The following is a 22,426-nucleotide window of genomic DNA, read 5'->3' as shown; positions in this document are numbered from 1 at the left end:
ATAATACCTACCATTAAAGTTTTCAGCGTGACTTAAATCTAAACCCTAGTATCATTGAGTTTAATATCCTTACCATTTGAAGCAACTTCCTTGGTTTGATGATGCAGTGTTAAACATTGCAATGTGAATTTCCAATCATTTTTGTTAATAATGATACTTTGAATTATTAGTAAAACAATGATGAACAAGATGAGGTTAATGATTTATAAAAGTTAAAAGAAAAAAAGAGATTGTAACATCATTTTCTTTGAAAGTGCACCGAACTTTTGCAAGTGGTTTAGCTTCCTTTCATTTCCACTTTATACTTTTTTTTTTTTGGATCTGCAAAGTTAAAGCTGGATTCCATGTACATGTTTGTGAGAAAAGAGAGTTTCAAATCCAATGCATGATTCTTTTTTATTTACTTTGACTGAAACTGTATGTCAACAAGGTGCCCATAGAAGCTCAAGATCTTTTGTTGAAAAACAAAACTGTTTGTAAGTACACAAAATGGTAGTGATATGCGTATATATAAAAATATTAAATATATATATTTATATAGTATATGTTATTAATTATGTATAATGTATTATGTTAGAACGTTATCCATAATTTTGGTTTCCCTGATAATTATATATCTCATCATGAGTTGTGTCTGATCTAGCAATTTGGTTGTGCTTTGGAATGATGTCAAACCTGATCATTTTACTTCATTTAGAGTTCTTCGTCAAGGCGATCCTTCATCCCCTTACTTGTTTGTATGGAGAAACTCTCTCTTAGTATTCATAAGAAAGTTCAAAGTGGTATATGGGAACCTATACATGTATCTAAGGATGGTCCACACTTATCTCATATTCTTTCTGCTGACGATGTTATGTTGTTTTGTGAAGTTAGTATTGAACACGTCAAAGTTGTTATGGATGCCTTGGAGCAGTTTCGTTCTGCTTCAGGATTAAAGATCAATACCTTAAAGTCCAAAGCTATGTGTTTCAGGATGGTTCAAGGGGAAAGAAAGTGTGAGATGCAAGATATTTTAACTATTAAATTTGTAGCAGATTTGGGTCATTACCTTGGTTTTCCTCTTGTTAAGGGTCAGATCTCTAGAAATGTATACAACGACATCGTTGACAAAGTATCAAAAAGGCTAGCTTCTTGGAAAGGAAATCTCTTGAATAAAGCAGGTCGAGCATGCCTAGTGAAGTCTCTCACAACATTAATTCTTGTTTATACCATGAAACTTCACTATCTTCCTAATTTGTTTGTAACATGTTAGATAAGCTCCATGAGTCGAATACTTCTGAGACAGCTCCATGAGTCGAATCCAAACCTGAGCATGGGTTTGACGTTGGGAGTGGGTAACAAAATGTTTCGTCCACTAAGTGAGTCTAAGAACTTTGGCTTCATATTTATTGTGCCCATCACCCAAACAGATCGTAAAGTCTTCCACTGCCGTGAAGGTGAATTAAAAAAAAAAAACTCGACCTAAGGTGATCATCTTCCATTGACCGGCTGTTTTCCACAGCTTCGACAGTTTCAATAAAAAAAAATCCTTTGTTTTATACGACTTATCCCCTTATTGAGAACCAATCTTCGATGAAGTTTTGGTTGACAATCTGCCAACTCCTTTTCATATTCATGTTGTGTTATTTTGATGCAAAGTGCATCACTCTTTATAGATTGAGATGGTAAATGATCATGTTGTGCATCCCTCGCCGAGGAAGTCACCACATGTGCGAAGGAGGGTATTGTTGATTGATGAACCTTTGAAGAGGCCAGGTATGACCATGGTAAGGATCTTCCCATGGAGGCCATGGAATCCACCGAACATTTGACATGAGCATTCACCAAACAAATTAAGGTGGCAGTGGTTTATGAAATCCCATTCTTATAACCAAGATACTTTTATATGGAATCCCATTCTTATAACCACGTGACACATTTTAATTGAACAATATTATATACCATTATGGTACATAAGTGTTATCCAATATATTATGGGTGGCAGTGGTTTTTGGAGCTATTGATAACAAATTCTAGTCTCTTTTCTAGATCTTCATTGGACAGATCATGTTTAAAACACGATTTTTTAATAATTATTATCATGCTATCATAATAAAATTTTGTGATTTTAGTTCACTCGTATACTATTTATTAAACTAATATTTTTACTAGAATATATATAGTGGTAAAAATTATACCAAAAAAATATATATAGTGGTAAAAAATAATAATGTAGATATTGTAAGACATGGTTGTTGTATTGTAAGGTATAGTCATTAGAGTTAAATATGTTTTTCTCCTCAGAAAATATAATAAACTTTGATTTCAGTCCCTGAATTAAAATCGGGATGTTTTCACCCTCATAATTTTCTTGTTTTATTTTTGGTCTTTATTGAACATAATGTTAACATTTTCTTGTCATCAATGGAAAATTAACTTTTATAAACTAGATGTGTATTAAATCATTCTCAAGCATGGGTACTCTTAAAAATACGACTTGTAAAAATATGAAGTACACAATACCCGTGTATGGTACTCGTGGTATTTCAATTTTGTTCATTATTTAATTGTGACTTTCTCTTCTATATTGATATGATAATAAAGTAATATATGAATTTTTGTTGTTGTTCTAACCAACACTAATTTTTTTTTTTTATTCTTTTTTAACTTTTATTGTGATGTTTTTGTTGTAAATTGAAGAACTTAATTGTCTCATGTTATATTGTATAACAAAACTCATGATTCTTTTAAAGTACCCATACCTTAAAGTTTTTAGAAATTGTTGTATTCTCGTACCTGTATGCGTATCGTACCAGGTACTGTACCCGTACCGCACCTATGCAACATCGCTAGATTATAATTGAATGCAAAATGTAACATTGAAGGCTGAAATTCCCAGTGCTACGGTCCAGGATAAATGTTTAGGGGATGATCAAAGAGATTTCCATTTGTAAGATTCATGACATAGTAAACTCACAAACTTCATATTTGTTTACATAACTCAAGTTGCTTTTGACCATAGCCAGAATCAACCCCAGTCCCTAAAAATAATACAGAAAGAAAATAAATTCTACAACAAAAATTAATGAACATGGATCCATCCTTTTACTCAATTACAATCATAATCTTGTTCTCTCATTTCTTACTGAGATCAATTCCAGCCTTTTTTGCAACTGCATCAAGTCCATTCTTCTCTATGGTTTTCAACGCCTTAGTTGACAAACGAAGCTTTACAAAGCGCTTCCCAGCTTCCCACCAAACTCGCTTGTACTGGAGGTTTACAAACTGCAATTTCTTTGTCTTATGGTTTGAAAAGGATACTTTGTTGGCCCTGTTTGATTTCTTTCCGGTGAAGGGACACACCCTCTCTGAAAAAATAAAACCAAAGTATACCAAGTTAAATTGATTTACAATAATAATAATAATCAGGATTTGCAGTAGCATCCTTTAGACAATGATGATGTAGTTTGGCATCAAATAGCAATAACCAAATGTGTTTTTTTTGGGTGAACCCATGGTATCTCTAACTAAGAGCCAAAAACTTATTATTTAATGGATTGACATCTCATAACATATGTCCTTCTGTGCAAACAGGTCTTAAACTGAATCACTAACCCCATTTTTAACACTAATCATATAAGGTAACATATGTTATATACAAACAGGTCATGTAATAAACTTCTACCAACATGCTTAAAAAACTCAGTTATAGGTAAATCGTACCGCACCATGTTATGCATGTTCTGTTATTCTCTTATATATAAAAAAGAATTGTTACTATAGGCAAACATAAACTAAGAAGGGTATTTATCTGTCACTCTATCGATGAAAGCTGGAGTAAATATCAGTGCAAAACTTCTCTGTCCGCAATAAAATATGAAAAATATTTATTAACCAACAGCAATATGTTACTTTTTAAATAAATAAAAAGTACACAAACCATAGTTGGTCACTTAAAGGTAGCCATTTCTTCCCTATCCATATTGTTATGAAAATAAAAGGTTTCCAATTTCTATTAATCTGTTCACTTAACACAAGATTCAACAAAGAAAACTCTTCCTTTAATATACCTAAGACTGAAACAAATATCACTTAATCACATTCTACCAAAAAACAAGGAATTATTGCATAAAGACGGTGATTACTGGAACAACTTATCAGAAACTCAATAACATTAAAGTAACTTCAATAAGTGCTTATGATACAAGTATTACTCCCGCAAGAAACAAACTAGTATGTAGCATTCACACTTCAAATTGAAGACGTGTCACGTGTTAGAGTCAACACTGGCACGAAATCGACAAAATTTAAGTACTTCCATTCTTTAAAAATTAGAGCAATGACACGAAATCGACAAAATTAGAGAAATGACATGAGTTAGTGTCAAACACCGGCACAACATCAATAACATTTTATAATTTCCATTTATTAAAACATAAACTAGCAACAGACCCGTGCTCCACACGGTCCGCGTGTCAAAACGCACGCATTTGTTTGTATATCACACAATTAGATTAGGAAAAAATTAATGAAAAATATGACATTACATTAAAAATAAAAAAAGATCAGAAGAATTGTTAAATTTAAAAATGAAAATGTGGGCAGCACACTATACATATACATAGTTCATAACATGGTGAAAATGAGAGTGAATATGAATTATTGGTTTCAATAACTTACTAGCAACAATTGGTTGAAAGGGAGAAGCAACAATTGGTGTGGGCAATTTAAGCGAAGTCTGAGACGAGATTTTGAGACCGCTTAACTGAGAATTCAAGAACCCTAATTCTGAAATCACAAAAATTATATAATTGAACAACACAGATTTAGCAAAAAATAAATAAAAAAATGAAATTGAGATGAAGTTAGTTAAGTTAGTTAGTTACGGGGTGAGAATGAAGAGGGTTTGTGAGTGTTGGTTGATGAAATTGAGCGCATAGAAGCGAAGACGAAGGTGTTTCCAAGTGATACTGCAGAACCCGCCATTGTTCTTTCTTTTCTTTTTTCTTCTTCTTATCCAACCCAATCTTATTTGCCTCTTCTCAAATTATCTACCTTCAAATAATTTGTTTTTTATTAGGAAAATAGATAAATGATCCTTTTTTTTTTTTTTTTTTTACAAGAATCTCTTATTTATAAATGTTAATCCGTCAAATTATCCCATTAACTATATTTATGTAGAAAAAGTTTATTATTGTTGTGATTCCACCATTTTTTTTTTAATGAAAATTCAAATAATATATCTAATCAATATTCAAAGTACAAGATGTGTCACTGTCAAGAGTGAAACCAAATTATTATAGAATAATGCGGGTAATTTGTATAAAAAAGAATAAAGCGGATAATAACAATATTCAACTACCAAATAAAGCAAAATAGTGCAAATTTCATGCCCCAATAACATCAACAATCCAAAAATTAAAATCTCAAACATTTAAAATATCATAATACCTCGAAGTTAAAACTATTTTCCTTTGATATGAACCAATATTGAGATTAATTTTTCAACATAATCGAAAGGTTGAGAAAAATTTACACCAAAATAATATTATTTATCACTTTTTATATAATTCAAATGCAAGATAACTAAATAATTTTTTTTTTCTTTTTTCTTTCTTTCAATAACATCTTCCTTATAAACTTAGGCAACAAAATTGATACGCATAATCCAAAACCACATTAATAAAAGTGTTATGAATATCCAACCAACCAAAATCAACTCTCCACACTAGGAAGTGTAGGACATTTATCGAATAGATAAGATATGTTGTGTAGATTCTTCAAAGGGAGCTTCTACGGTTCAGTCAGGAAATTGATTTTTTTGAAAAAGTTAATTTTGATTTTAATGTTTGATTTCATTTTTAAATTGTTGATTGCTGATTAATAATCAATAGTAATTCATCTAGTAATGCTTGCAACATCTTGGATTTACAGGTACTATTTTATCGTTGGAATCTTTAACATGCATACATAGTTGATGATATTATGTGATAGTTTTAAGTGTTACACTTTGTGGGGTGTTACGCTTATAACAAGGTAGGATAAAATTAGATTAAGTGTAGTCTTGTTAATCTGATGAATTGATGATACTACGATGACTGAACTTTTGATGACATTGTACAAACGGTGGGATGTTACTCATTACATTTTTGATGTTATAGTGTTAATTTCACCAAAAAAGTCATTTTTATAACTTCACCATAGAATTTTCCTTCTTCAAACCCACGTCCCTGCACATATAATCAAATCCAATAGTTCTTGTGAGCTTAACTCAGTTGATATGAACAATGTATAATATATGCAAGGTCCGAGGTTCGAAACCCGGCCACCACAAAAAAAAGACATCTAATAATAAAATTATTTATTTTACACAATTATCTTTAATAAGAAGACGATTAGTTAATAACCACCGTTTAAAGAAAAAGACTTTCATCAATCATTTTGTTTTAAACTAGTCTCTCCGTTTCAAAATACATGTCGCAATTTTACAATGTACACTATTCACATAACTTACTCTGACCAATTTTTTTAAATAATATATAAATACAAATATTAGTATGTAAGATGTTGTTTGATTTGTTTCGATGAATATTTTTTAAAATATTAAAATTTTAATTTTTTTATTATATATAATTAAAGATATTAATTGTCAAAGTTGTGTATTGACATGTGTGCAATGATTGACTGCGACATGTATTTTACGTCGGAGGAAGTATCATATAAGAGGATGATTTTTCACCTCTAAAATTCCACATCGGTATATTGTAAGCTTCTTTAACATAGCATTATCTATTGCCTAATGCTACTTATCTAGACAGATTTCCTCACGAATGATTTACGTACGACCTTGTTTTTACTCATTATTTTTTCCTAAATTATAGCACCATCTTACTTGTTTTGTGGCCAGGCATAGAGGTGATTGGTTAAGTGTTATTCGCTGTACCATCGGGATAATTTTTATCTAGATAAATAGCAGTGCTCTTATTTATTATTGTGAACGGTGTTCCAATTTCATCAGTCATTTGAAGTAACCTTAGAAATTTTCCAACAAAGAAATACATTCCTCCACAAAACAATTCCCTCCGCAAATCCCAAACACCACCATCACCATCAGACCCCAACACCAAACGAAACATATCGGCAACTAAAATTTGATTATATGACATCAAAATAAAAACGAATTCTACTAAATCAATCACAATGCATTGTAATATATAACGGTCAAGATTGGAATCACATACGTCCCATTTATTTATCTTAAAAAGTGAATTCTAATCATTAAACTATTTGACAAAAAAAATCGATCACAATAGAAAACCACCCGTTTGGTAATTTTTTTTAATAAATTCAATAGTGTATAAAAGTGTTCCAAGTTCCAACCACCCCATTGGTAGAAAAACAATCACAAGCTATGTACTCCACTGTTCTTGCAAGCTATGCTCTTGTATGGATAGACTTGGACCTTTATTCATTCTTGAATTGCTCCACAACAGGCTGAGACTGTTTGTCAAAGTAGAAGTTGTGGTCAATGAAGCTTTTAGTATGCTGAGACCCTACACCATGCAATCAAAATATGTTACTAAAATGAAAAGCTATACTAAATGAGGAAGTTTCATTTCATGTACTGCCTTACCTCTTTCCTACCAATTCTGATGACCCTTTCCTCCACATCATTAAAGGCAACCTTCATTCTTTCTAGATAGGAAACAACAGCAATGGATGATAACGGGGTCACTACCATGTCGTCTGTCACGATGAAGGTAATCGGTCCTTTGACATATCCTCCAGAAATAGGGGATTTAGGATCAATAAATTTATATTGTGTATAATAATCCTTATATTTGGTATCTATCGGTAATATTTGGTTCCTGAGTTCAAATTGCATAGGAATCGGCGGTTTAGTTAGTTTCTCTTTGAGATTTTCTGAAATTATGCATCCGTCCGAACTCAACTCAATCATGCTTTTGTATAAATTATCAATGCAGCTTAACAAAGAGAATCCTTGAAGCATATGCAACACTCCTCCTAAGGGGAAGGTTAGAAAACTAAAAACAAAGTCGATAAAATCATCTTGCGCCTCTAGAAACAGAATTTGTTCATTTGATTTTCTCCTCAGTACTTTCACAACCATCTTGTCATTAATTTCATCAGATGATTCATCTACCTCTCGAATCCAAAATTCCGACCGGTTTCTTGGGTCTAAATTACCAACAAACTGTTCCTTTTTATAGATAAAGTCTGTCAAAGGAGTCTTTGAGACCAAAGATAACTTTAGAATATCAATTACCTATTCAAAGCATAGATTAAATAATTAGAGAGGGAGAATAATCAACGGAAAGTACATATACGATGTACATACTTAGAAAACATGCCTCTTTCTTGCTGATATTAACGGTTCGTTTATCAATAGTATCAATGTCATTGACTCCATGCTTCTGACAAAGATTTAAGCTTGTTCCAACTTCATTCGCCAACACACAAAGATCGTCAGAAACGATAAAAGTTGAAGTTTCCTTGACAAAACCGCTTTCTTCAATTCCTTTTAGGGAATTTACGAAACTTTCTTGGTTCAATAATTTTCTACAGATACATTTTTGATTCCTGAAGAAGCTCACACAATACCTATTTTCAATTTTGCAAGTCTTGTCCTCGCAGTGGTAGTACCTCAACGGCTCTGATTCATCGATATTGAATTTGAGTTTCCGGTAATAAAGTCCCATGGGAACCCTTGGTTTCAGTAGCATTTCTTTGCAAGTTTTATTCCACAAATGTTCTTCTCCAAGATCCGATACACTTTCGTACAATGAGCTCAAGCTTCCAAATTTCACTGCGTCGATATTTGACTCCTTAGCCGCAAGTCTTGCAATAGTCCCTAAAGGAAATATTAAGAAGCTGAAAAGAGTATCAACAAAATCCTTCCCTGCCTCTACATATAGAACTTTGTTCCTTTCTCTATCCACCATAAATCTCAAGCTAACTTCGTCAACTTGTTCAACTAACTGAGTTGCATCGCCAGCCATAGTACAGCAAATTATCAATCACAGATCACCCTGAGACTAAGAAAATAGCAAAGGATAAGAAATAAGATTAGGTTATTGTTACGATCATTCATCAAAAACTTAAACTAAATGGCAATAGTTCAGCATATCACATGGATCATCCCGATTCCATCCATCGCTGAATCTTCTTTTCAATGAGAAATCTTACTCTATTTAAAGCTATCAGTTGCTCCACTACTGGTGGAAGCATAGCTGGTGGTCTTTTGTCATGCAACTTGGATCATAAAAAGAAGGGTGCTATTGGAACATATGCAATGAAGCTACTACTAACATTGGAACATAAGACCAGAAATAAATAAAAAATGTTTGAGCAAGGAAATATACCTGTAAATGTCACTACTGAGAAGGCTCTTGCAGACGATGAGATCAAAGAAACTCCCTTGGATTTATAATTTTATAAAATGTAAAAAAAATTAATTTTGCTTTTCAAACAATATACATTTTTTATCCTATTACAACAAATATCCTGTGAACATGACTCAGTTGGGGACGTTGCAGTATGCAAAGACCAGTGTTTGAACCCTGAATTTCTTACTTATTCATCTTAAAAGTGAATTTCTAGCCGATAGACTAGTTAAAAAAAAAAAATATCATTAAAAAGTATTGTTTAAAGATAATTCTACCAATATATAGTGTAAAATATAAAATATATAATAGGTTGGTTTGAGTCTGGGTGATCAAATTTAAATGAAGTGAATCCGATAGCCGAAGCAACAAAGGTCGGGTTCGTTTGGTTTAGTTCGGTTTTGACCCCGAACGTAGAAGAAAACGAAATTGTTTTAATTGGTGGGACAGAATTTTCAAATTCACCTGGTTATTGGTTTGTTCATTGCATCCCTAATTCCATTAGCCGTGTAACTATCATATCACTCATATAGGGATGGCAAAAAAATCTGCACCCGCGGATAAAATCCGTCATGGACACCGAGCATATATTTTAATGGATATCCATGGATCAAATAAACGGATATTTTAACTGCCCGCTAATTAATGGATACGGATACGGATGCAGATTTAATAGTATCCACACCCGCAGATATCCATACCCGCTATTAAATTGAGTAAATTACATAAATAACCTTAATACCTTTCAACTTCCTAAACAAAAATCTTCGGCATTGTGATTGTTATTAGTTATTAAATGACTATTCAAATCTATTATTTGCATGGATATTATGTTTTGCTAAAAAGAAAAGAAAATGCATGTGATGAACTTTCGTTTTTAATTTTCAGGTAAAAAAATTAACAATTTTTTTTATTTATAAATGTTATCCATGGATATTTGTATAAATCCGTTGATACCTCAAAATCCATGGATTACCCGCTAAATGGATATCCGCGCGGAGCAGACACGGATATCACACTATCCGCATCCACGGATATCCATTTACATCTCCACACTCATATGATATGATTGTTCCATTATAGTGGGATCTGTTAACTCAAAGAGTAGCTTTGAGAATAATTTATCTGCTTAACAACTCAATATAAACAATGAATGTTAGTAATCAGATCGTCAAATTAAATTTTCTTATTAAGTAGAACAACTTTGCAAATATTAATAAAATTTTAAAACTATTAGACTCTTAATTAAATAATTTTAGATGAACATATAAAAAACTGTGTGCTTGATAATTAATATATTATGACAATGATCAAGAGTTTGATTAATGAAATTTACTGTTTATGATATGTTATTAAACAGAGTAACCTATTTCAAAGAGAGTGTTACTATTTGTTACGAAGAAAAACGCAACAAAAGCAAGAATGACAACATGTCAAGTTTTTAGAAGAAAGGAAACATAACCTTCCAGTTTTGGCAGAAAATACAGGGATGCGAGTGGAAATCAACGTATAGAAATCGCTCGTATATTTTTGTTATGCTTTGTTTCGTAAAATAAAGCATTTTCCTTTCATCTTGAAATACACCTGTAGAGACAACAAATCTCCACGTATATATTTTAGTGTAAATATGCGGTAATTATTAAGTTTTTTATGTGGATATTGAGGATGTCAAAATATATTCATTATCTGACATAACTTCTTAAGTTTTATCCATGTGGATAATGAGGATGTCAAAAAGTATCCATTGTCTGACAGGATTTATTACCATATTTGATCACAACATTGAGATTACCGTTTGCAGTTAATTCTTAGCAGTCAAAAGATTGTGTTTTAATGGTATCTTGTTTTTGGTCTTTTAATTTACAACTTGTGATGTTAGATATGTGGTAATTCTTAAATTTTTCATGTGGGTAATGAGGATGTCAAAAGACACTCATTGTCCGACAAGACTTCTTAAGTTTTTCCATGTGGGTAATGAGGATGTCAAAAGACACCTATTATCTAACAAGACTTATTACCAATACTTGATCACTGCATTGAGAGTACCGCTTGCAATTAATTCTTAGCAATCAAAAGATTGTGTTTTAATGGTACGCTTGATATCTTGTTTTTGACTTTTAATTTACAAATAAAGATCAATTGTGCATGTCTTACACTTAATTAATTTTGACATGTCTAATAATGTTGTTCGAGTGTAAACTCATTCAAGTATTTAAGAGTTTACATCCACACATGTGATGGTAAACAAATGACAATTATAAGGATTTATTCTTTGTCAAAGTAAATTGTCATTGATTGATCAATGCTATAAAATACCATTAGCAATTGATATTATTGTTTAAGGACTTGATATTGATGGTGCACTAGGTATATTGGTGAGTAAATTTGGCTACTCTTGTTCTCTTTTAAGCTAATATAGTTTATGTATCTGTTAATTTGAGTTAAATTTTTTAACTCTTAAAAGTTTTACCTTTTAGAAATTAAAGAATAATATTAAAATTGTTCTTGGATCTAAACCTTAAATAAGGATGGTGAAACTCACATTCTCTCACAAATTCAGCATCTAATGTGAGAATCAAGTTTGAAAAATGAGTATACACTAAATCTTATAGGTCACATGTGATCATAAAGCTGAAATATCATACATATTAGAGGTGTTGTTTAAGATGACAAATTTTTTGTCATATTTTCTTTTGCTTAAATATTAGAGGTGCTTTTAGAAGCAATATAGAGAAAGACAAGCTTTCATTAGAGAGTGAGTATTTCATTAAGATTATTAGGCAAAGAAAATATTAGGAGTACATTATGTAAATATTTAATCTTGCTGAGACACTATAATTTCGACTATCAGGTGACTTGTTCGAAAATTCAGTAATTTCGACCATCATATGACTTTTTCGAAAATTCCGCATTTAATATTCTCTTTGCATAATTAAGTTTATAACTGTTAAAGTTAGAAATGCTCCTTTGAAGGATCAATTCATAAAGTGTGCAAATAAAGAAAAAGTTGAAGCAAGAGAAAATAAAATAATGCTCATTCGAAAAATACCTCAAATGATAAGGGCAAATGAAGAAAGGTAGTCTTGACTGATTTATGTGCAATGATGTTGAAAGATATTTCAATTTAGAAGGGGCAAAGTCGATAAAGATTGTTTTATTCATTTTTTTTTAACTTTTTTTAGATTGTCGTTGCTGGTTTTTTTTTTTTTTTTTTTTTTTTTTTTTTATATTTAAAAGACAATTTGATGAATCATTATTTGAATTAATTTTTGTTTTTAATAAATCAAGATATTTTGAGTTTTGTTTTCAAATGATGATTCAATGTGTCTTTTAAGTTCAATAATTAGAGTCAATTCAGTTATAACTTGTGACATTCTATATTGTTTAAGGGTTTGAATACTATAAATTTTTCGCCCCACAAATTAAAGAAATTTTGAGACATAAATTGTTAAGTTTTCTTGAGGATATTGAGTTTGGGGGAGAGATATGATAATTGAATGAGGAAGAATTAGTTCTAAACTAATTCATATAGTTACTATTATTATAGTATATTTGGATCCTCATGAGGACATTATTGTTCTTCCTCTCAATCAAGTTAAGAAATTATTTCATATAGATCAAACTCAACACCCTCAAGAACTAGGGCTTCTAGTGTCATTAAGAATTGATTGAAAAGAGAAATTCTATTTAGTTTAATTGAAAGACTCTATTAGAACAGTCATGATACTAGTTTGCTTAGCTTATTATATTTTTGGAGCTGCATAAGATGGATGTCAATACAATATATTTTAATGGCAACATTAAGGATACAATAAGGTGCAATTAAAGAAAACTTTTGTGTCAATAGATACAAATTATATGATGCAAAATCATGAAATCCACTTATGAGGTAAGAAATTTGTCTCTTAAGTGTTACCACGAATTCTCATAAAGCAATTGTCTCATTTGGTTTAGAGATAGTATTATGGAGAGTTGTGGATTTAGTAAGTTCAGTGGGAGTAAATTTATATTTTTCAAGTTTAACGTGTTAATTATATTTTATTTACTCAACAATGATATATTAGTTATGTTGCTTTTTAATCAACAAATTTTATTAAAAACCAGAACCCTGTTCAAGACGAACAGAAACCGATGAAACATAAATACAAACGAAAGACGCCGTGAATATAAAAGAGAAGGAAATTGTGACGGAAGGTGCACTAATAAAGTCAGGTACCTCATTTCATTTCCCATTGTAAAATGTTATTGATATTGTTGAGCGAAATGATGTTGACACTGAGGGACTGATTCAGCAGTTATAGAATTCTCCTATACTTGAACCGGTTCAACCATTAAGTGCAGCAGAGGCTGTGACATCTCATGGGATGTCTACAACCATATCCTCACAGGAAACCGCTCTGGATACTCATAACATGCAGCAGCCCCCATATGCCCAGTTTTGTAGAAGGACATCAATTTGATACGACAAATTTTGCCTCCAGAGACGGAGGAGCCTTTAGAACATTTACGCCTTAACTTACTAAGAGGTAGAAAAAAGAACTCTATCAAGTCCATTACAAAACCCAGTCTAAGGGTGCAATTATTCCTCTGGCTCAATGAAGGTCCTCTATCGGAATATTAGAGGCTTCGATGCTTGTGCTGATAAGCAGACTAGTCATGGTCATGTTATAACATACATTGTTGATGGGATTATTTACCTATTTTTCTTAAGTCACACATAGCCTTCTGAATTTTAGATTCCCTTCGTTCCCTATTTTGTTGTTATTTTCGAGGGTTTTGGTCTAGTCTCCCCTCTTATACACTTTTTCCTTTTTTAATAAAATTTCAGAGCAGGTGGTAGAAGACAAAAGTACCTTCGGGGTGTAAACCTAATTGATATAACCCCGCCCTTTTTGGCGGACCTAATTAATTTTTATGAAAACCAAGTTATGCAAGGAATTGAATCAGGGCGCACATAAAATGTTCATTTTTTTAAAGTCACTAACGTCAGGTGGCATTTAGGGTGGGAAGGGGAAAGATTTTCCCACCATGGGCAAGTTGATTTTAGCCATTGGATTAAATAAAGAACACACTTTTATCATAGTCTCTCTATACCAAAATTTTTTCATCATCTTCTTCAATCACCAGATCTGAAAAATTGGTACTCCATGTTGATCCCCCAACACCTAGTTGTGTATTTTTCACATCAAAGGAGCCCTTCATACATCATCGGCTACACGTATATTTAACTACAAACATTGAATATTTTAAATTCACAGCTAACTGCAAGCACCGTCCCACCATACTTTTCTAAAGAAAAAATTTAAGCTCCACAGCTTGGATACAACAACCATGGAATTGTTTAAATTTTGAAATTATCTCAATGAATTAAATTTAAATTCCCATATCATCTGAAAGTGCATCATTCATTTTCTTTCTTTCTTTCTTTAAGCTCCACAGTTTTTTTTTTTTTTTGTTACCTTTGAGCTCCATAGTTTGAATACAACTATCATGGAATTGTTTCGATTCCCGTATTTTGAAGCTCCATAACTTGAGCTCATAAAAAATGAAGTTGATGAGAGATTGAAAGAGTTGGGAATTTGGACACATGGACTTGGTGGTGGTTTGCTCGTGGTGGGTGAGTGGGGATGGAGGAGAGAAAAGGATGTGGGAGATAGTGTGAAAAAATCTAGTGGTGAGAGACTATGATAAAACTATGCTCTTCATTTGATCCAAGGATTAGAAATCAACTTTTCCCATGGTGGGAAAATCTTTCCCCATCCCACCCTAAATGCCACCCTAACGTCATTGCAATTCCTTTTTTTATAACAGTTCCTTTTGATTATTATTTTTTCTTTCAATTACCACATAACCGTTCCTTTTCATAATTTTTTTTTTTTAATTTCAATTACAACATAGCAATTTCTTTTCCTTTTCATTTTTATAGATTTAACAACCTTTGTAGTTAGTAACAATACCAATTTTTTGGTTCAGACTTTTGTATATATTTGTTCTTTTGATTTGTCTTTTTTTATTGCAGTTCATCTTTTGTTTTTGTTACTTTTTAAGTATGATAAGATAATACTAAATATAACTTTAAAAGTAAGAATATAGTCAATTTTATAATTATATACGAAGCTCCACAAAATCCAATTTAGTTAGTCTTCTAATTTCAATGCACAAGAATTTTAGTAGATATTTCTTTTTTAATTTTTTTTTATCAAAAATGACTTAATTTTACTAAGGGTATATGATATTAATGCACAGTGAGATCAATTATCTCATGCATGCATATATTCAACTATCCCACTAACAAAATATTTCATAGATCATAATGTGTCTCTAATTTGAAAAGAAAGATGGATGAGAAACGAACCAATGAAATAAAAAGAAATTATCCTCAAATCCTAACTCTCTAAGAATAAATATTTGAAGATGTGTAAAAATGAAAAATAATAGATGAAAAGCGTGAGAAAAACAAATGATCAAGAAATGGAATGCATAAAGAATAAAGATGAGAAAAAGGAAAAAAAAAAGGAAAGAAAAATAAACCAGAGAGTGAAAATAAAGTGATATGTGGAAGAGAGGGAGACAAAACATGTTAAGGAAGAGTTTTCAATGGGAATCAAGGTTGCAATGCAATGATCATTAATAAAAGTGAAGGTCAATCACTTAAACATGTCGGAGTATATCTTCCAACATCAATATTCTTATATGGTCAATTATAAGTTACAATTTCAAGAGTGACATCAAGAAAAGGTTTGAAGATTGATAACCAATGAAGATGGTGAAGATGTGGTTTACAAGATTTTTTTTAGAAATGTGTAATAATTTGTATCTACTTTTAGATTTTAAATGTTTTTTGTTGTTTAAGTTTCTCACCTACTAAAAATTCAATATAAACAACAACATTAACATTTTCATGAATAGTGAATCATGATATAGTATTACGTATTGCATCAAATCCAACCTGTGCGTCGCACGGGTGTAGGTCCAGTTAAAAGAGTCCTTGTTAATTTACTAATATTGTAGATGCTCTAATACATCAATATAGGAAGGATTACTAAAAAAAAAGAATACATCAATTAGGAAGGATTGCTAAAAAAAGAAAAGAATACATCAATAGGGTGGAGTATTAGAGAAAGTCGGTCACATACCTAAATCAATATTCTTTAGACACACTCACATAAAATGAACAAATATTAAAAAATAATAGAATTAAATGATGTGACTAATTATTTTTGTTGATTTCATGTGACTGTACCCAAATAATATTGATTTAGGTATTGTCCAATAAAAACTTTTTCTGAAGTGTATTATTTGAAACTCTTGCGGGCACATATTGATTTAGGCACATATATGAATGGGCACATATTTCATATTTGAATGGGCACAAATTGGATTTCCCAGTTACAACTAAACGGATCCTAGAAATGAAATGAAAACTAGTTGTGCTTAAATGACGGGGAAGAACCTTTCCATGCCGCTTCTCAAATACGACGACATTCTCCGTCGCTATTTAGCTTCCAAACACAACAAATTCGGTTTATGTGCCTCAACCATCACCTTTTGCCTCAAAACTTGTCTTTCCTTAGGAACTCTAGAATTCGGAATAGGGGTTCATGTTGATTCCATCAAGCTAAATTTCAACTCTGATTGTTTTGTAGGTTCTTCTCTCATTCGTTTATACTCACAATATGGAAAAATCAAAGATGCACATAAGGTGTTTGATGAAATTACCAACAAAGATATTTTTGCTTATACTTCCATGATCACTGCATATGGTCACTCTGGTGGTTCATGTGTTTATGGTGCTTTTAATACTGCTTTCATAATGCAGCAACAAGGGATGCTTCCGAATCGAGTAACGTTAGTGAGTTTAATGCATGCAGCGGCGAAATTGAGGGCGTTACGTGAGGGTCAAGCGGTTCATGGTTATGCTGTTAGGAGAGAAATTGGTTTGGGTGATGATGTTTTTGAGACAACCCTTTTGGATATGTATCATAAATGTGGTGGTGTAGGGTTAGCTGCTTCGGTTTTTGCAAAGATGGATGCTCGGAAAATGACAAAAGTTGGTTCCTGGAATGCGTTGATAGCGGGTTATCTTCGTAATGGACAGGCTTTAGAAGCTTTTGAGCTTTTTCGTCGAATGATGTGTAGAAATGTTTTGCCTGATTTGTTAACATTGGCCAATGCTATTTTTTGTTGTGTTGAATTGAATTATTTACGTCGAGGGATGAGTATTCATGGATATATGATCACGATGGGGGTAGAACTTGATCTCGTGGCTTCGACTGCTTTGGTTGATCTATACTGTAAAATTGATATAACCAAAGCTAGGAAATTGTTTGAGAGATTGGGGAATAAAGACGCTGTTGTATATAATGTCATGATGACTGGTTATCTTGAAAATGGGTTACCTGTGGAGGCGGTAAATGTTTTTCGGGAAATGGTCAAGACGAATGCTAGTACAAATGTGGCTTTGTTTCTTAATTTGATTTCTGCATTATCAAAACTGAGAGACATTAGATTAGTCAGGTCTATCCATGGTTATGTATTGAGGCATATGCATATCACGCATGTGGAAATTGCAAATCAAATTATTCATGCCTATGCAAAATTTGGTTATGTAGTGGATGCAAGGGAAGTCTTCAATAGGATGAGAACAAGGGACTTGGTTTCATGGACTTCAATGATAAAGGGTTATGTTTATCATGGCCACATCGACAAAGCCATTATTTTGTTTCGTTTGCTGCAACGAGAACATCTAAGTATTGACTCTGTTACTCTAATTGGCCTCCTTCAGGCATTATCCCAGCTTGGGTGTCTAAGTTTTATCAAGGAAGTTCACTGTTTCAGTTACCGTTTTTTTCATGGTAAAGATTTGTCTGTAAATAATTCTCTTATAACTACGTATGCTAAGTGTGGAAAACTGTGTACGGCTAGATACATATTTCAGCAAATGACAGAACGGTGTCTTACATCGTGGAATGCAATGATAGGTGCATATGCGATGCATGGAAACTATACAGAGGTGTTAGAACTCTTTGATCATATGAAAGCTGGAAAAGTTACCCCTGATGAAGTGACTTTCACATCAATACTCACTGCCTGCAGCCACTCAGGATTGGTAGAAGAGGGTCTACAGATTTTTGGGATAATGATGAAGGAATATGCAATAGTTCCAAATGAAGTTCATTACAGTTGTATAGTAGATTTATTAAGCAGAGCTGGTCGACTTAGAGAGGCATACAATCTGGTCAAAAGCATGCCGTCAACACACAGCTCTGCTGCAATGTCTGCTTTGCTTTCTGCTTGCAGACTATATGGGGATACAGAGATTGGGGAGGCTATAGGGAAACAGATATTAAAATTGGAACCACATAGTTCAGGTCCTTATGCTTTAGTATCAAATATATGTGCACAAGGGGGAAGATGGGATGAAGTAGCCCAAATAAGGGCCATGACAAAGAATACAGAATTCAAAAGTACTCCTGGATATAGTGCATGTTTGGATTGACAACAAGTTTGGCGGAACCTGGTGAGCCAATGTGATTTTGACTAAAGCTACACTTTGGAGCTTCAAGGAAATCGTAAATTCATTGTGATTCCGAACATGCAAATACAACTAGACAACTAGCATATGAGATATGAATGAGCCATATCCTTATAGAAGAGTTTTGATATATATGGCCATTGATATTAGTGGATGGTAGGGAACTAGTAATATCAAAGTGAGTGAGTATAAAGAGGATTATAATTGAATGTCTAGAAAATGGGGTATGGTTTTCGACAGACTTCTTAACGCTGCACAGTGTAAATGGGCATCAAAAGATCAATAACTTTGATTGCAGAATTGGATGAGATACGTTTTTTCCTTGACGATTTTGACAGAGTACAGGTACATGCTATTTATTTATTTAGTTGTTGGTTGATAAAAAATTATCGGCACATTGTATTACTTTAAGCTTTTCATTTTCTATATCCCAGTGTTGGTAGGGGTGGCAAAACGGGTTTGACCTGCCGGCCCGTTTGGCCTGCTATTTTTGGCGGGCTGAGTCGAAGTTTTGAACTCGCTTTCTATAGTTGGCTCGGCTCGTCTCGTTAAAATACGGGGCGGAGAGGGCTGGCCCGCTTAACTCGTTGGAAACGGGACGGGCACGGGGTGGGGCAGGGCGGCCCGCTTAACTTGTGTTTCAATTTGTTATTTTGAGTCTTATTTTATGCTTTTTGATTTATTTTGGTTGTTAGATTTAAGGGTTAAATATGTTTTTGGTCCCTATAAATATGTCAATTTTTCGTTTTAGTCCCTCTAAATTTTTTCTTCAACATTTAGTCCCTATAAAATTTTCAATCACTACTTTTGGTCCCTATTTTTTATTTAAATTTTGTATTTTTTAATGAAATTATGCAGAAATATGTAAAATATTCTAAAAAAAATTTCCTTTAAAAAATTAGAATTTTTTAACAAAACACAAATTAAATATGAATTTTTAACCGTAAAAGATATAAAAATTCATATTAAATTCATGTTTTGTTCAAAAATTCTGAATTTTTTTTGGAGTGATTATTATAATATTTTGAATTTTTCTGGAAAATTTCATTAAATAATATGAATTCTACATATGAGTTTACTTTAAAAGAGGGACCAAAAGTGAAGATTGAAAATTTTATAGGGACTAAAAATCGAAGGAAAATTTTAGAGGGACTAAAACGAAAAGTTGATATATTTATAGGGACCAAAAACATATTTAACCCTAGATTTAATTAGAGACTTATTTTATGCTTTTGGATTTATCTTGGTTGTTGATTTTATTTATTTATTTATTTTTGGTCAGGTAGCCTAGTGGCTAGAATTCACCTTATAAAATGAATAAGTGGGGTGTCCGGGGTTCGAACCCCGGCCCCTGCATATAATAATGCATTGTCCTACCAACTGAGCTAGGCCCCTTGTGAGTTTATTTATTTTGAGACTTAATTTATATTTTGGTTGTTGGATTTATTTTATGATTTGTTTTATGTTGGCATTTGCCTTATTTTGCTATTAGTTATGATGTTGAATTCAACAATTTGATAATTATCTTGTTTTTCACGAATTTACTTGCTACCTATTCTTTTATATTTTTTTTACGATAAAAGCAACATAGTTTATTTATAACAATTAAGTTGTAAATAAAAAATAAAAAAAAAGTTTTTTGCTTGGCGGGCCGGCCCGCCAACTTGCAAGTCCGCCACTAAACGGGGCGGGGTGAGATTTTGGAATCGGTCACAAAATTTGACCCGGATCGTCTTGTCTCGTTTTTAGCGGGCTTAGACGGGGCGGATCTAAATGGGGTGGGCCGACCCGCTTTGCCATCCCTAAGTGTTGGGCTATAAATGTATCGTTATCTTCAGCTATTAGCTTTCCATTCACGTTAAGTTCTATTCAGGATTTCCCTTGTCTAGTTTTATTTATATCAGTTAAAAGAATTATTTTGTAATGAACTCAATAGTTGTGAAACTATGGAACTTATAGATTTCCAAATATCACCTGTAAACCAATGGATGATTTTCATCAAAGGAATAGCTAATGAAGTCTGGAGAAATGATATCTTGACACTCAAATTTGACAACAATTTGGAAGGTTAACGCTGTTGAAATATGTGGTTAATTACATTCAGTGGATGATTAATGAATAAAACATGGTGTCACAACTCATTACCATCCACTGAATGTAATTAACCATAATTTTAAAATCATTAACCACAATTTTCAAGTGTTCAAATTAGTCTTTTAAAAAAAAAAGTGTTCAAATTAGTTATTATAGTCATCCAAATTATATTCAAATATTACATGATTTTGAGGGTATCAAATATACATGATATGTATGAACTACTATTTGTGTTTAAAAAGGTACCTGAATATCGTGGTTAATGAGTTGCGACACTTTGTTATGTACATCAACCATCTACTAAACATAATTAACTAACTGCATTAACCATCTAAGTTGTTGGGAAAAATTTCTGTTCCATATCAAAATAACACAGCTCTTAAGTCAATGCATCTACTCTTGTTCTGCTTTATGAACTTTGTCATGAGTTGTTGAGATTGATTGTATATGATAACTTAAAATATCCGAAAGCTGTTTCAACTTTCAACATGGTCTACTGACTTTACTTTTGCCACAGGTAGGCAGTGGTCCAATAATTAGTTTGCCCCTACCATGCCCCCTTCATGTGAAGTGTTCTTGGCTTGAAGTGTGGACAAAAACTGATAAATAGAAAATGACAGTGACAAGATTGAACTCTTTCTCATTTGTAAAAAGAATGTAAGATACTTTGATACCATGTTAAGTAATTCATTCATTTAACATATCTTTTACATTTATTTGAAGTTTTATTTTTTACGTTTCTATACATTAAGTCGTCTGATTTCTTCCACTGTTTTTCATGTTAATTTCAGCCCTGGTAATTGTTCAAATTCTCTTGATATCTTGTTTCCGACGATGTTATAATATATTCAAAGTGGCAGAGAGTACTAGAGCACCAAGAAGACCCTAAAACAACAGAAAGTTATGGTGTATGAGATTTTTAGCAGCAGTTAGCATGTTAGATCAGCATGGAATTGTGTTATTCAGGCTTATAATTTATTTTGACTACTTACATTTTGGTGTTTGTTACCATGGAAGTGGAAGTTTGTTTGTAAACTTCTCATGCGTTGTGGGGTTTGTTTCATATTCTTTCTACCTGTCTAATATTTGTGCAGCTTCCAAATTTGTCCTGATAAACGGATCTTTAATGCTCTTAAGCTCGATAATAATGTTTCAATATTATTGACTATCCATCTGTTTTAGGTTTCACAAGACAAATTTTAGCATAAGATACCCAAAGGGATGATAAATGATGTTCATATTCTCAAGTTAGGGTCACCAGACTTTTTTCTTTTTTTGAAAGAAAGAAGGGTCACTAGACTTATAAACTGAAAAATTGACTCAGATGCAATCAACTACAATTATTCCAAGGATATTTTTTGTCAATAATATGTAAAACAATACACTTTTTAAGGGAGTATTTGTTGATGTTGTC

At 32.4% G+C, this 22,426-nt stretch overlaps 3 protein-coding genes across 4 annotated transcripts; 1 reads left to right on the top strand and 2 right to left on the bottom strand.

Moving 5' to 3' along the window:
• Positions 1 to 2,902: 2,902 nt before the first annotated feature.
• On the bottom strand, positions 2,903 to 5,026 carry LOC25482948 (50S ribosomal protein L28, chloroplastic). The gene is made up of 3 exons (XM_013611561.3): positions 4,866 to 5,026; positions 4,660 to 4,767; positions 2,903 to 3,347 (listed from the first exon to the last, which is right to left on the bottom strand). Exons 1-3 carry the CDS (start codon positions 4,963 to 4,965, stop codon positions 3,115 to 3,117), a joined length of 441 nt encoding a protein of 146 aa, XP_013467015.1. The 5' UTR covers positions 4,966 to 5,026; the 3' UTR covers positions 2,903 to 3,114.
• Positions 5,027 to 7,388: 2,362 nt separating this feature from the next.
• LOC25482947 (uncharacterized) lies at positions 7,389 to 8,999 on the bottom strand. The gene is made up of 4 exons (XM_039830191.1): positions 8,644 to 8,999; positions 8,352 to 8,559; positions 7,613 to 8,266; positions 7,389 to 7,532 (listed from the first exon to the last, which is right to left on the bottom strand). Exons 1-4 carry the CDS (start codon positions 8,997 to 8,999, stop codon positions 7,389 to 7,391), a joined length of 1,362 nt encoding a protein of 453 aa, XP_039686125.1.
• A 7,691-nt stretch (positions 9,000 to 16,690) lies between these two features.
• On the top strand, positions 16,691 to 22,180 carry LOC25482946 (pentatricopeptide repeat-containing protein At4g21300). 2 transcript variants are annotated; one of them, XM_013611559.3, is made up of 3 exons: positions 16,691 to 19,263; positions 21,530 to 21,669; positions 21,804 to 22,180. In XM_013611559.3, the coding sequence occupies exon 1, from the start codon at positions 16,822 to 16,824 to the stop codon at positions 18,880 to 18,882; it is 2,061 nt and encodes a 686-aa protein (XP_013467013.1). In that variant the 5' UTR covers positions 16,691 to 16,821; the 3' UTR covers positions 18,883 to 19,263; positions 21,530 to 21,669; positions 21,804 to 22,180. The 2 variants fall into 2 exon arrangements, with proteins under 2 accessions (XP_013467013.1, XP_024635938.1); XM_024780170.2 differs by lacking the exons at positions 21,530 to 21,669; positions 21,804 to 22,180 and adding an exon at positions 20,201 to 20,249.
• Positions 22,181 to 22,426: the final 246 nt, after the last annotated feature.

Source organism: Medicago truncatula, chromosome 1 (genome assembly GCF_003473485.1).
Source record: "Medicago truncatula cultivar Jemalong A17 chromosome 1, MtrunA17r5.0-ANR, whole genome shotgun sequence".
In the NCBI taxonomy this organism is placed as follows: Eukaryota; Viridiplantae; Streptophyta; class Magnoliopsida; order Fabales; family Fabaceae; genus Medicago; species Medicago truncatula.
Note: the sequence above shows the minus strand (reverse complement) of the source record. Positions and strands in the feature narration are given on the sequence as shown.